The sequence below is a fragment of the Monodelphis domestica genome, chromosome 7, assembly GCF_027887165.1.
Source record: "Monodelphis domestica isolate mMonDom1 chromosome 7, mMonDom1.pri, whole genome shotgun sequence".
NCBI classification, from domain to species: domain Eukaryota; kingdom Metazoa; phylum Chordata; class Mammalia; order Didelphimorphia; family Didelphidae; genus Monodelphis; species Monodelphis domestica.
In genome coordinates, this window is record NC_077233.1 from 154520790 (window position 1) to 154536505 (window position 15716).

The 15716-nt window shown below is 33.5% G+C and overlaps 1 protein-coding gene across 2 annotated transcripts in view; it reads left to right on the forward strand.

The window, feature by feature from the left end:
• TMEM245 (transmembrane protein 245) overlaps positions 1 to 15716 on the forward strand; it is an 81528-nt gene that overhangs the window by 18427 nt on the left and 47385 nt on the right. The window contains exons 7-11 of one of the 2 annotated variants that reach the window (XM_007498976.3): positions 520 to 543; positions 5120 to 5224; positions 6124 to 6206; positions 8237 to 8327; positions 12363 to 12461. In XM_007498976.3, the coding sequence (XP_007499038.1) occupies positions 520 to 543; positions 5120 to 5224; positions 6124 to 6206; positions 8237 to 8327; positions 12363 to 12461 (402 nt within the window). The remainder of the gene's footprint in view (positions 1 to 519; positions 544 to 5119; positions 5225 to 6123; positions 6207 to 8236; positions 8328 to 12362; positions 12462 to 15716) is intronic. The other variant, XM_007498977.3, reaches the window with a different exon arrangement.

Consider the following 15716-nt stretch of genomic DNA (forward strand, 5'->3'; position numbering starts at 1 on the left):
ACCAAAGTAACATCATCTAGATTTGTCTTCCATTTAGATTTTTTTAAATGCATGAAATTATTTATGATATAGAACGCCAAATGTAAGTATATCTATATTTGTTGGAAAATGCTTTGAAAATAACATGTAAACATCAGTTCATAAATTTCTTGGATTATTTCTATCTATTGCTTGTAATAACCTTCACAAATTTAAGTCTAATCTTTGGGATTTTAATATAATTGATAAAAAAAGAAAAGTCCTCAAACATTTCAGTTATGTGTTTATATTTATTTAATTATACTACTAGAACTTTTCCCTCATTATTCACTTAGTTGAGTAGTGATTTTTAAGATGTAAAGATACTGAATTACAAATTTCTCTACTTTTTAAATTTTTAAAAATTTTTTCTTAGTTTCTCTTTGTTCAAGAATAGTTTTATTCTCATGTTGTGGACAGATTTCTTTTTCTTTTCTCTTCATTGCATTCCCTAATAATCTTCTACTGTTCTTCTCTTCTCATTAAACCCCAATCTCCAAGCTGTGGCATTGGCTTAATAAGAAGGTAAATAAACATATTGGTTGCTACTAATGCATTGTGGGGTTTTCCCCCTAACCCTACTTTTCAAGTCTGTTTCCTTCAAAAATTCAACTGTCATCATTGTTTTTTTGGTCTAAGCTATGGAAGGTCATAAAATCCCAATATTGCCATAGTCTTTATGATGATTTGTTTAAAATGAGAGATGTGATGAAATCCCCATACCTAAAGAGCTTAAGAATTCCTTGCTTGTCATGGCCAGCCAGGCCCAGGTCTATATAATAGTTCACAGATCTCCAAAGACTGCATATTCTGTTGCCCTAGGAGTCTTTGGGAATTCACTAAAAATATTAGATAGCATTTGCTGAAAAGAAAGCAAGTCACACAAGCTCTTCTATTGGTGTTAATTTCTTTTCCTAGTCAACGGGAACTTTATTAATAAAATAGATAAGTGCCTACTGTGTGCCAGACATTGAGCCAAGTACTGAGTATACATAAACAAAAATTAGAGTTCCTGCTCTCAAGGAGTATGCAATCTGAAGGGGAGGCAGGAGGAACCTATATATGTCATAGTATCATCTGTTTAGATCTAGAAGTCCAGACAAATCCTCAGAGGCCATCTAGTCCAATTTCATAATGTTACAATTAAGGAAACCAAGACCCAGGAAAACCAAATGATTTGCCCAAGGTAGAGCAGATAGTCATCATCAGGGACAGGATTTGAATCCAGGTCCTCTAGTTCCAGAGTCAGTATTCTTTCCATTGTACTATGTTGCCCCCCATAAAACAGGAATAAATTGTGAAGAGGATAGTACATCAGGAAAGGCTTCTATCATAATGCATTGTTTAGCTTTTAAAGCTCTTCACAACCTTTCCAGCTTCATCATATGCTGTTTCCCACCCCACACTCTACTGTTTGTCAGATTGGCCTTCTCTCCCTTTTCTTCCTTCACAGGAACCCATCTTGAACTTTTGCACTCTCAGTCCCTTTGCCTAGAACACTTTATCCCCACTTCAGAAAATCTCTCTTCCCTTCAAGACAGAGCTCACACATTACTTTCTGCAGAGACCTTTCTTGAGACCCCCCAACTGTCAGTGCCCCACCCCTACCCCAACTATTTTGTATTTAACTATTCTGTATGTATTTATATATTTATATGTTGTTACTCCAATTCCTTGAGAGTGGTTCCCTATTACCTCCAGGAGCAAAAATAAAATCCTCTATTTGGCTGTTTTAAATCCCTTCATAGCCCAGCCCTTTTCCTTCATGTACTCTGCAATCTACTGAACTTGGCCTTCTTATTGTTCCTCACACTGGACACTCCATTTTTCAGTGTGAGGCATTTTCTCTGGCTATTCCTGATGCCTGGAATTCTCTCCCTCTCTATCTGTGCCTCCTGGCTTTCCTGACTTCTTTCAACTCTCAGCTAAAATCCTTTAATCTTGGTATCTTTTATCCTGTATATATTTTGTTTGTTCATGTTTATTTTCATGTCTTCCTCCATTAGATTGCAATATCCTTGAGGACAAGGGATGTCTTTTATCTTTCTTTTTACCCTCAATGCTTGGCACATTGTACATATTTAATAAATACTTCGTGATTGGTTGGTTAAGGGAGAATGAGGAATCAAAGATGACATCAAGGTTGCAACCTTAATCACTTGAAGGTACCATTCTATCTTCAGGAATGATACCTTTGACAGAAATAAGGAAGTTTAGAAGAGTCAATCAAATTTAGATTGATAATTTCCCTGGGTGTATGGTTGGAGACAATGAGATGTTTTGAACATGTTGAATTTGAAGTACACCATTTGAAATGGCCAACAGTCATTTGGTGATACAGAACTTAATTTTATCTAATCCCTGACAAAATGTCTAGAGGTATTATTCTAGATAAGCACATCATGATCATAACATACTTTCTGGAAATTCTTAAGCTCTAAAATGGGCGTGTTTTTCACTTTCAATTGCAAACTAAGAGTATACTTTAGTTCAAAGAGTAAAGAAAAAGAGAGGATACCATGAATATCTGAACTTCTGAAGATTGGACAGGCAATAAAAATACTTATTTTATTAATTTAATTTATAATTAATTCAGCTGGATCATGGCACCATAGTACTGTATTCCATTATATTGATCATATTAGCAGTTCTTCAGTTGATGTGCACCACATTAATTTCAAGTTCTTTGTCACCACAAAAGAAGCTGATGAAAATATTTTTACTCATATAGCATTCTTCTTTTTCTAAGGGTCCTTTTCATTTCTCATTTTCTATGATTCCTTCTGTCATTTTAATTCTTGATTTTTGGTCCCCTTTGCTTCTCTATCTGACCCTCCATTAGTTTTTCATTTCTGGCCCTTTTTTAAAAAATCCTGTGGCCTAAGTATAACTTATTGGTCACAGACTTATTAAAAAGAGTTTACGTGCCCTGAGGTCCTTAATTTTTTAAATATATGAGTAAAACATTTTCTAAATCTTAAAAACAACAATAACTCAGGTTGCTTTGTACTTTTTTAGCTCTTGGTTGATTTTTTTCTGGGGGGCTATGGTTTTTAAGAGAAAAAAGTTTCCTCATGTCTAGTCTAAATGCTATGGATGGATATAAATAGAGCTCCATTTTTATAAAGTGAAGATATACTTTTATAGATGATAATTTAATTTTATGGATATTCTAAATGTGTACATTTTAAAATATCCATAATTAAGATATATATTATTTGTAGATCACTTATTTCCTATTATAGATATAGAGATATGTATTTATTATTTCCAAAGAATTTATTTTTTAAAAATACCAACTGGGAATGTCAAACCTACTGTCTTTTAAATAGAAAGTGCAATTGTTTTGTTCAGTAGATATATAGCATAAGTATCCTCAATTTCAGAATGCTTAATTTTACATGAATTTTCATAGCTTCCTTTTTTATTAATTTCAAAATTTGATATATCTTAAAAAGACCTTCCATATCTTAAATGTTTGTTATCCTATACAGTTGCTTTTGTCTTGAATGTTTTGACAGCATGCATTGGAAATTAATCCTTATAATTTAATGTCATTAGCTTTAATAAAACTTTTGGAGATAAGTTTTACTCTCCATGTTAAATCTAGTCTTGGTCTAGCAATAGCAGCTTCAATTATGCATATAATTACCTGGAAGAAATGGGGGAAGGTCGTTTTAAAACCAGTTAGTCCATAACCTTCTAATAATAACTAAAAGTTTTTATTCTTTACAGGTATTCCATTGTCAGAAATTTTAGAAAAAATCTTAATACTTTTAATAATTATTTTGTTTTTATAACTCAGGTAGTATCCACATAGGCCCTTCTGGCAAAATACATTTCAGTAAATCAAACTTAAATATTACTAATTTATTAACAAGCATATAGAACCAAAACATTACTTTTATTACTGACAGAATCATTTTGGTTCACTTGTAAATATTAAAGTAGCTTAAAATTCTAAATATAATCTTTTTCCTCAGAATGACTAGTAATAAAGGAAAAATACTTCCATTTTATCTGCATAGTTATCTTCTTTCTGAAATGTTAAATATCTTTGGGTAGCAGAATATAGATTTCACTTAAAGAATTATTCAGCACATTCATCCCTGAGAGGAATATAGGGTTAGTTTATAGTAACCACCAGTATCGTAGTTTAGAAACAACCTTTATATAGAAATAACCTATATATATATATATATATATAAAAATAACTTTTGTGATGAAAGTGAATGACAGGATCTTAGTTTGTAAAAAGGTGATCAGCAAAAAATGTCACATGTATAATACATTGCCATATTTTTCAGACCATTTAACAAAGAAAATATTATTGAATAAACTTAAGGAAAATATGGTATATTTAGCTTTTTACATTAAGTAGCACTTATAATTATAATTAACCCAAAGGAAAAATCAGTGAGTTAATGCCTTTTTTCATAAAATTTTTTTCAATCATTTGAACTTATTAATTCCTTAGGTTTTGTTAGATCAGATTTTCCCACTTGTCTTTTATTTTAATGAGATAGAAAAAAAATGTTATTTTCACATTAAACCTGTTGCTTTTATTTTCTTTTTGTTAACTTAACACAACTATGTTACAGGTGGTATATGCAATAATTCTGGGTTCTTGGGTGGTTAGATTGATTTTAGTTCTACAAATATTTCTCAAATACAATTTTCTTTAAACTTTAATAGAACCTAGCATTAATTCAGACTTGTTTTTAAATTACATGTGTGCGTGCATGCGCAAATTGATAGCTGTTGATAAAAAGTTAAACTTTGAAAATTAAATGTACCAAACTATACTTTCCCCAATTTTTTGAAAATGCTTTGCAAACTCTTCATAATAACAACTCAAGAACAAATAAATATAGGTAATGTTTAAATTGGATATCATCATTAATATGAAAATTTTTAGGGGGGAGTGAGTGTATGTTATTTAATTTTAATTTAATTTTCAGGATTTCTTATATTCTAACATTTCTTCAAATGCCGTATTTTATAATATCAAGAATATAGTCTACCTTGCTTTAGTATAAATAAGCAAAATTTGAAGGAACAGATTTTGTAAACCCTGTTTTCCACTATTTTTTTTGCACAGATGATCGTGTGGTTGGAAAAAATGCTAGATAAAATAATCAGCATTTTCATCATATTTTTGCTAGTGATAGGAACACTTCTTCTGGCCCTACTCCTTACAGCAAAGGTATAGTACAACAGTAAATACTTCCTATCAATATATTCTTATGTGTTATTATTTTAGTTTGAACCAGAAAAATAATCAGTGAACAATAGTAGACACAGTAAATGTTTGAATATATTTTATCTATGTATTAATATAATAAATACCTTTATATGACATTTATAATAGCTTTTAAATGCTTTCTGATTTTTCTTCTACTGATTAAGTCGCTTTCTGTTTCCTACTGTCTTTAGTCATCCAGGATCATGGTTCAGTTAGATTAGGATGGAGTTTAGCTTTTTTCCATGCTGACCCCTGCACAAAGTTTCCTCATAAACTGATCTTCTCTAATTCTGATCCCAGTGTTATACCCTTCTCATTTAACAGAGCCCAAAAGAGAAAGTCTCCCCTAAGGCTAGTGGGCTAGTCCTGTCCCAGTGTCCATCTTCTTTATTGCTTCCTTTAGATTATACTTGACACATAAATCCCTATCTTGACTCTCTATAGGGAGAGATGTACTCAGTTGCAGCTCACATTTGGAAAATATTTTTCATTGATTGTTCACATTAGCAGAATATTCCCTTCTCAGCTCTGCCAACAGTTTGGCCAGACATGACATTAAAGATAAAGCTCAGCTTCCTTCACCATACAGGTAGAAAACTTCTCTGTAATTTTTAGTTTTGGAGAGCTTCCAAGGCACTGAGATATTAAGTTACTTGCCTGTGCTATCATGTCCATCTGTGTCAAAAGCAGGATTTGATCCTGGATTTGAGAAACTTCAAGATCAGACCTTTGGTCATTTATTTGTTGAATGGTCAATACAAGCTCAGTTCTAAATGTAAGCATTCTTACTTCTAATTGGTAATTAAAAAAAAAAGTTTAAATATTATTTCTTTTTCATGCTGTCTTTCTTTTTAACCTAGGTGCATCAAGAAAGTGTACACATGATTCAAGTCACAAGCAGCTTAATCAATGAGACTGTCGCCAACCACCCAGAATGGGCGAAGTAAGAACATCCTCCTGAGGTCTGAGGTTTGACCAGAGTAGTAGGAATATAGTGAATGAGGTTCGGCATTCCTCCCTTTATGTGAAGACTTATTTTTTAAAAAACTGAGTAGAATAGGTCCTGTGTCATGTAGGAATGATGATTTGGTAACAAAAAAAATGCTCTCCCCAAACATCAAAGACTTTGGAAATCGTAGCTTCCTGTGCAAACAGTGACCTGTTATAAAACTAATAGCTATTCAATGCCTCTCAACATGTTTTTACTTTGCCCAGTAGGGATGGAGAGAGGTCCTGGGCCTGAGATTTCACCTCCTTATACTAAGGCAGGATGGTACCTTCTTTGCAACTTCAAGCACAGAGCCTAGAGAGTATGTGTCAAAAATGAAACTCAGACCCTTCTTAGCCTCAAAACTTCTTCACTCCAAAGCTGACTCTCCATCCACTGTGTCCCACAGCTCTCTCAGTGTCATCAACAGTGTCACTTGATATTATTAATCCACCAGATTTTAAACAGAACAGGAGAGGCATAGTGACTGGAGAGCTGGCTTCAGTGTTATCAAGACCTGGGTTCAAGCCCTACCTCTTACACATGTTTGCTTTGTGACCTAGGACAAGTCACTCCCCCTAACACTGTACCAGTATGGACTTGTAGGGGGAGTTTTTCTCACTTGGAGTTCCCAATATCAATGAAATCACAGGTTTCCTTCCTCCCTCACAAAAAATAAAACAATGAACTCCAGGAGAGCACAGTTTGTTGTAAGATTCCTGTCACCTATCATTGGAATTAAGTACTCTTACATGCGACTGTTCTTTTCCAGCTCATTTCCAGTTCTTTTAGGTTTATTCAGAAAAACAAGAGCATATCCACCAATATCTGCCTCAGGTATCAACAGAAAACCAGTTTAAAAAAAAACAACCACTGAATCCAAAAATTATTTTTTGTGACATTTTGTAGTTGTATAGTACTTTTCATTTAATGTAGGGTTATTGAAATGCTTTGATATCAAAACTAATGTTGTATACAAAAGATTTTACTTGTATTGTTTTTTACAAATTATTTAGAAAGTAAAGATTTCTTGGCCATTTAGGGATACCTTATCTTCATTTTTAAAAATTTCATAATCCAAAATTTCCAATTTTTTAAAATAATACCTAGTTTTATAGAGCACTTACCATGTGCCAGCCACTAGCCTTTGTGCTTTACCAGTATTGTCTTAATCCATCTTCTCAATCACCCCAGGAGGAAGGTGCTATTATTATTATCCCCATTTTACAGTTGAGTAAACTGAAACAAACAAATGACTTGCCCAAGGTCACATGGCTGGTAAGTGTTTGAGCCTGGATTTGAATTCAAGGGTACCTGATTCCAGGTATCACTTTTGGCCATACCCCCTGAGAGAGCAGGAACATACCTGACACTTCTTTTTATTTCCAGTGCCAGATACTGCTTCTGGATGATTTTTTTTCATTCTGAATGATCTTTTAAAAGTTTTTTTGCTTTATGTAATAGCTTTTCCTTCTTCTTTTTGGCTTTCCAAACATACACTTTTCAGTTCTATTTGTTTCTTTGGGAAAATGACATGGATTCCACTTTTTTGTAGTTTTTGCTATTTGTGTTTTATGTGTTTTTTTAGTAAGCATGATTTCAAGATTTCCACTTCCCATTTCCCATTCCCATGTCTGGCCTATCCTTTATGCCATCTTGTTGTCTCTTAAGAAAAAAGGTTTAAAAAAAAGAAGGGAAGAAAAAGCTCAATATTAATTTTCCCCACTCAATTATTAGTCTAAATGAGCAAAATTTATATCTCCCTAGTCTACCTCAGTAACAAAAAGGAAACTAGCCTAGATGACTAGAAAAGGAGAGTATAACTTAGAATGAAGAAGATTCCTTTGGAGAACTTAGGCCAGATCCATGAGACAGGATTAGAATAGACAGAGTTTCTTTTTCTCCATTGAGGTAGCCTCTGTGTGTATTCATGACTTGTTGTTTACTAACCTTTTACTTAAATCTTTTTCCTTTATTTTACTCAGCTGGCTTCCTGAAGCTCAGGTAGTTCAAAGAGCTCTCAATTCTGCAGCTAATAATGTCTATCAGTATGGACGAGAATGGATAACACATAAGGTATGGAGGAAAGGATTATCTTTTTTTTTTCTGTTTTCTTTGTGATCATTGTATTTTTGGCAACTCTGCTTTATTACCAAACAGTGGTGGATACAATTTAATCAATTTTTGAAGAAAATAGAGAGTAAGTTTTGAATTTAAAATTTCAATGTTGTTTTTGATCAGAGCATGACATTATTAATTAATAACATTAATACATAATTATATTTATCAGTTTAACCTTAATTCATTAAATGATGTTATGTCCTATAATGCTCCAATTGGGCTTAGTATGTCTTGGATTTGGATATTTATTTAAAATAAAGTACCACCATGTCATGTGTCTCTAGAGACTTACATTCTTTCATAGGCCAGACATGGGAATGGGAAATGGGAAGTGGAAATCTTGAAATCATGCTTACTAAAAAAACACATAAAACACAAATAGCAAAAACTACAAAAAAGTGGAATCCATGTCATTTTCCCAAAGAAACAAATAGAACTGAAAAGTGTATGTTTGGAAAGCCAAAAAGAAGAAGGAAAAGCTATTACATAAAGCAAAAAAACTTTTAAAAGATCATTCAGAATGAAAAAAAATCATCCAGAAGCAATGGTTGAGAACCAGCTGTATGTCAAATACAGTATCTGGCACTGGAAATAAAAAGAAGTGTCAGGTGTGTTCCTGCTCTCTCAGGGGGTATGGCCAAAAGTGATACAGTTTCACATGAAGGAGAATAGGAATTGACATGGTGAGCAAAATTTTCATGGAAAAGAATTTCTGGAGATATTAATGATAGGCCTTAAAGGGAAGGATGCCTTAAAACCTCGGGCAAATAAAAGCCATCTTCCAGGTGTAACAATACAGAACTGTTGCTGGACCAAGGGTACCCACCTTCTGCCTCTGGGGACACATCTAATACTTAGCTTATGTTTGTTGATCAGATTTAGTCTTGGGTGATCCAGGATTTCAAGGAGAGGGTTAGATTCTCATTATCCCTGATTCTTTATGCCCTTACCCTTTACCCTTGCCTGGGGAAAATAACTTGGAAGTTTAGATCTAGCTTTTTTCAAGGATCTCCCCAAAAGAAAGAAATTAGATACAATGTGGATAATGTTTAAAACAAACTATACTGCTGGATTCTTACAAAAAAACTGAATCATACAAAAGAAATACTAAACACATGAGATTCCCAGAGATGGGTTTTAAAATTTAATAAGATAGTAACTTAACTGCCATTATAGAACTAGGATTATTACCAGGTATATGATGCTGGACAAGTCACTTAATCACCATCTGCCTCGGTTTCCTCAACTATAAAATGGACAGTATAATAGCACCTTTCTCCCAAGGTTGTTGTAAATATCAAATAAGATGATATAAAGTACCTGGCACATAGCAGACACTTAATAAGTGCTCATTCCCTTCATTATTATTAATATATATTATTACTACGTAATATTATTATATATAGTATATATGGCTAGTCATTCCTGGACTTGTGAGGTATGAATGTGTCCTTGTACTTGGCTTGAAGTAACTATAACTGGTCTAAGAGAAGCATATCTTCTGATGATCTAGTGAGTAGGATTCCTTTCAGGACCCTACATGTATTCATGTGTATTGGGCCTACTAAGAGTCAGGTCAATTGGACCAATAGTTAAATTGTCAGAGGTGAGAATTCATACTTAATATGATTCATTCTTAGATGTCCTCTCCAGAATTTAATCTTTAGTTACTATTAGAAGACATAATGAGAAAGAGGTGCTGGCTGTTATTTTACATGTGGATTTCAGTATAAAGTATATGTTTAGCATTCTTTGTCAGAGTTTCTTTATGGACAAAATGGAGAAATATAGGCTAGATCAGCATTTCCAAACCCAAAATATACTGCAGAATTTTTTTCCCTTTAAACTGCAAACTACTTCACCTTCAGTCTCAGGCCAGTAATTCTCAGTTATCCTGAGTAGGGTATAGAGAGGAAGAACTGGTTTGGTTTGGTTTGGTTACTTAAATTTATGGGGTTTAAGAAATGAAGACACTAGACATTAAAACTTTTGTGAATTGGCAAAATTTGTTATGAACTAGTGCCCAATGATAAGTAAAACTACTTGAACTTGTGATGGATTGAACAGTTGTGCCCCAAAATACTGAATAATCCATTTGGGTGAAAATATAGACTTTGCTCGTCAAATTTCTAAATCATAAAAAGCCAGAAACATGTATGTTAGATGGCATAGTTAGATTTCAAATTAGGAAAAGAGCTAAATAAGTAGGAGTGATGAGCCAAATCTAACAAGATTAGATATAAAATTAAAATTTAATATAAATGTTATCTTAAAAATAAGTGACTGAACAGCTTAGAAACTATAATGTTGAAGTTAGTATATTCTTTTAAAAATACAAGCTGTACTTAAAATTTGTAGTTTCATGAATAATCTTTTTCTGTTCTCTATATAGAAATTCTCATGTTTGATGTTTGTCATGTATAAAATAACCATAACTGACTAAACTAACTTTTTAAAGTTTTGACATTTTATATAATTTTTTTTCCACTAGATATTTCTTTTTTTTTTTAAACCCTTACCTTCTGTCTTGGAGCCAATTGGCTCCAAGGCCAGAAGAGTGGTAAGGGCTAGGCAATGGGGGTTAAGTGACTTGCCCAGGGTCACACAGCGGGGAAGTGTCTGAGGACAGATTTGAACCTAGGACTTCCCATCTTTAAACATGGCTCTCAATCCACTGAGCTACCCAGCTCACCCCTAGATATTTCTTAATTTCATTTGTTGGTTAACATTTTTATATACAAATATTTTAGCTTTTGGTCATAATTAAAAATTTTGTGCTCAAAATAGACAACTCAGATACAGATATCCTGGCACCTAACATCTGTGATGCTGGGGAAAATACATAGGCATCCCTTCTGTATTACAGGATTTAGGGGCTTGGAAACCCCACAATCTGGAAAAACCACGTAAAATTTTTGCTTCCCCTCTTTGTGCCACAGAAGTGTGAATTTTTTCTTTTTCTTTCATGGGGCATATATAGTACTTCATTGTAAACTTTGGGTCAAATATTTAGTCATAGGCTATTTATAAGTTAGTGTTAAGATAGCTCCACATTTCTAGTCTTTCTGTGTTGTCTGCTGGCTTTTGCATTCTTTTCACAAACTAGCTTTTTGCCTATTTTAACTTTTAAAAAGAAATGTATATTTTTAAAAAAGAAATGTATGTTTATGGTATTAAACAGTAAGATATGTTGACATTATACAGTACTATACATATATTTTATATATTTCTGAGTTCGTGTCTATGGCTTCCACAAAACTCTTAATAAATTCCCATTTAATTTTTCATGACAACATGCATGAGAAACTACAATGAGGAAAGTCACAGTGGGGAAGGGATACCTGTATATTACTCTTAGAGCAGCTGGGTGGCGTGGTGGATAGAGCACCAGATCAGGAGTTGGGAGGACCTGGATTCAAATATGTCTTCACAAGCTTCCTAACTGTGTGAACCTGAGAAAGTCACTTAACCCCATTTGCCTAGCCCTTTCCTTTCTATCTCAGAGTTGTTACTAATTCAGGAAGTTTTAAGAATGTGTGTATGAACATACATACATATAAAAAAGTCTTTAATTTTATAAAAACTTCTATAGGAATTACTTCTACCCTTAACAATAATCATAATGAATAAGTACCACTCACAGTGATCACAAATGACAAACATTAACACACCATGGAATAGAATTTTTCTGGACAAAGTTAAGTAGCCAATATGATTGCTTACTCTTGACATTTTTAGCAGCTTGGACTAATGGATAAAGCTAACTGTCCCAGATCCCTAATTAAGTAATAAAAGTAAGCAGAATAATAAAGAATGAAATAAAAATGTTGCATTGGAATTTTGAGGTGTTCATTTTTACTTTTTATATGTTTTTCGAATATGAAAGTTTATTTGGAACATGTAAGCAGTATTTGGAACAGTAAGCAATATTAGGAATGTTTGTTTTCATATTATTTTCTGTAATACTAAACCTGTATGTATCTTTTGTAGCTTCACAAGATTTTGGGAGATAAAGTAAATAATACTGCTATGATTGAAAAGCAAGTACTAGAACTTTGGGACAGACTGTATCATTCTTGGTTTGTAAAGGTGAGTAATTGCTACAGATTTCAAAGATACAGAATTTTTAGAAAGGTAGATTTCATCTTATCATAAGGAAAAAGTCCCTCATAAGTCCAGTAGTCCAAAAATTAAATAGACTTCCTAATAGGTAATGAGTTCCACATCACTGGAAACGTTCCAGACAAGTCAATGTGATTATTTGCCAGGGATATTAAAGAGAGTATTCGTTCTTCAAATAACATTTAGACTAGATGATCTCTCTGAGATATCTTCTGATTTCTAAGATTCTGTATCAGCCGTAAATTATTTTTAAATTCATTAAATTCTGCTCATATATGGGGATATTGGTTTAATTAATAAATTGTTATTTTCATTTAATGAGTATGAAGTCTCAAATTAGGCTCCACAATTAATCAGTAGCAATTGACTAGTCACTGTTAGACCCTGATCTGGTCAATCCCTTTATTTTTTTTTATTTTTTTGCTTTTTGGTTAATCCCTTTAGACTTAAATATTTCCTTTCATAAAATAAACTTCCTCCTCTCACATTCAATTTAAGCCCTTCTTTTTTTCCTCACACCAATCTCTGAAAACTATCTAAAACCAACTTCTTACCAAATCTCCTTCACAATTTCCTCCTATCCTTTTATTTATGCTTAACTTCAAACTGAAAAACATAAAAATGTATGTATAATATTAGTAAGTGAAAAATAGTGGTATTGAATGAAGTAGTTACTTGAAATAGGTATGTGCTTGCCCAACTAGTGCTAGCCTGGCAGGAATTAAGAGCCAAGGACAAACCACAGCATGAAAGAGGGGTTAGTGTTTACGCAAGGGTAGCAGAAGCTCAGCTTTTGTAAACTCATCAAGTTGAGAGAAAGAAAGCAGTAAATGAAAGCCATTGTTTGTCTTAGTGACCTGGCTATAATTTAACAGCATTTGTCTACAGTGGATTTTTGAAGAGCAAAAGTGAAGTGCTGATATTAGGTCTGGCTAATGCCAGCAAGTAGTCGGCATCTTAAGGGAAGGAAATTGTACTTTTTTCTCTCATGTGCTGATGGACCAGGAATTAATAAAGCCATTCTCTCTGCTTTTTCTTCCAAACAGATAAGGAATGAAAAGAATAGGAATGTTTATCCACAAGGACTTTTTTACATAGGTATTTTATAATGCCCCTTTTGTTTCCCATTACAGGATAATATGTGCCTGTATTCTTACTGTTTGCTTTACCTCCTTTATTGAAACTTCAGATTTAACAATCAATCAGAAAGCATTTATTAAGCATCTAGTTATTTGACAGGCACTATTAAAAAAACTGAGGATATAAAGACAAATAAAACAAGAAAACATGTACATATACAAGTATATATGAAATATTCATAGGGTAATGATAGGAGGACTGGGGAGACCAGGAAAGGCTTTCTAAAGAAACTTTAACCTGAATTGAGCTTTAAAGAAAACTAAGGATTCTGAAAGTAGGGTATGAAGGGGGAGTGCATTTCAGGCACCAGAGAGAGATCACCACTACAAAGGCACAGAAGTGGGAAATAAGCATGTCATGTGTGGGAAACAGACAAAAGGACAATTTGATCACAGAGAGAGTAAGGAGCCATTGAAATTTATTAAGCTAGAATGTGACATGGTCATAGCTGTGCTCTAAGAAATTCACTTTGATGGTTGTAAGGAAGATAAATTGGAGATGGGAGAGACTTAATACAGGAGAACCAAGGAAAACCATTATACTTATCAGAGAAGGGAAGAGAACTTGAACTAAAGTGGTCATATTTGTAGAGAACTGGGAATGGATGTAAAATATTTGTGGAAGTAAAATTAATAAGACTTGGAAACTGGTATAAGAGACAGTGAGGAATACACCATGACCCCAAAGTTGGAATCTTAGGTGACTGAAAAATTGTTGGTGCCCCTAACAGATATTTAGAAGTTTGGAGGAGGGATTTTGGGGGGAAGATTATGTTTTGTTTGGAGCACATTGACATTTTGATAGACACAGGAAATCCAATTGGAAATACCCAGTAAGCTTGTTGGAGATGTGGAACTTGAATCCAGAAGAGAGATTAGGACTGAATATATAGATCTTGAAGCTATCTGTATACAAATACTAACTAAACTTATGGTAGCTGATGAGGTAACCAAGAGATTTTAGAAGAACAGAAGTGTGCCCAAGACAGAGCCCTGGCATAGACCAAATGGAGGATGATCCAACAAAAGAGAGTAAGGAGTGGACAGTCAGAAGAAACAAGATACAGAGCAGTATCCTAAAAATCCCACGAGGAGAAAGTGGCCACCAGGGTCAAGAAGAATGTGTATCAAGAAAAGGCCTTTTGATTTGGTGGTGAAGAGATCACTAGCAGCTCTGGAAAGAGCACTTTAAGTTTAATGCTGAGGTAAGAAGCCATACTGGAAAGGACTGAGAAGTAAGAGAAGAGCATGTAAAATAAAGAGGAGCTAACTTTTTCTAGGACTTCGAATGTGAAAGCGGAGAATTCTATAGGATCATAAGGTCAAGAGAAGGATTTTTAAGCGTGGAGAAAAGCTAGTGATGTTTATAAGCAAATTAAAATCTTTAACCTCTATTGCGAATGATAGAGAAAATAATTTGTATCCTCAGAATTTGAGGAAACTAATCAAAAACAGAAATCATGCCAATAGATATTATCCTTTTTAATGGTAGACATTCTTTGAACTACTTTTTTAAACTTTTTTTTACATTTAAAAATAATTATGAGTTGCAAATTCTCTCCCTCCTTTTTCCCTTCCTCCCTATCCTTGAGAAGACAAGCAATTTTATATAGATTATATATGTGTAATCATGCAAAACTTTTCCACATTAGTCATGTTGAAAAAGAAAACACAAAAAAAGCCAAGAAAAAGTTATTTTAAAAATGTAAGGTACAATCCGCCATTCAGATTCCATTAGTTTTTTCTCTGGAAGAGGTTATCATTTCCTTCAGAATTGTCTTGGATTATTGTATTGCTGAGAATGATTATTGTACAATATTGCTGTTACTGGTGACAGTGTTGCCCTATCTCTGCTCACTTCACTTTGTACCAATTTATGTAAATCTTTCCAAGCTTTTCTGAGAGCATACTTGTTCATCATTTCTTGTTCCACAATAGTATTTCGTCACAATCATATACTACAACTTATGCATTCCCCAAGTGATGGCTATGCCCTCAGTTTCCAATTCTTCATCAACACAAAAAAGAGCTGCTATAAATATTTTTGTACATTCCTTTTTCTTTTTGTTTTTTTATCTCTTTA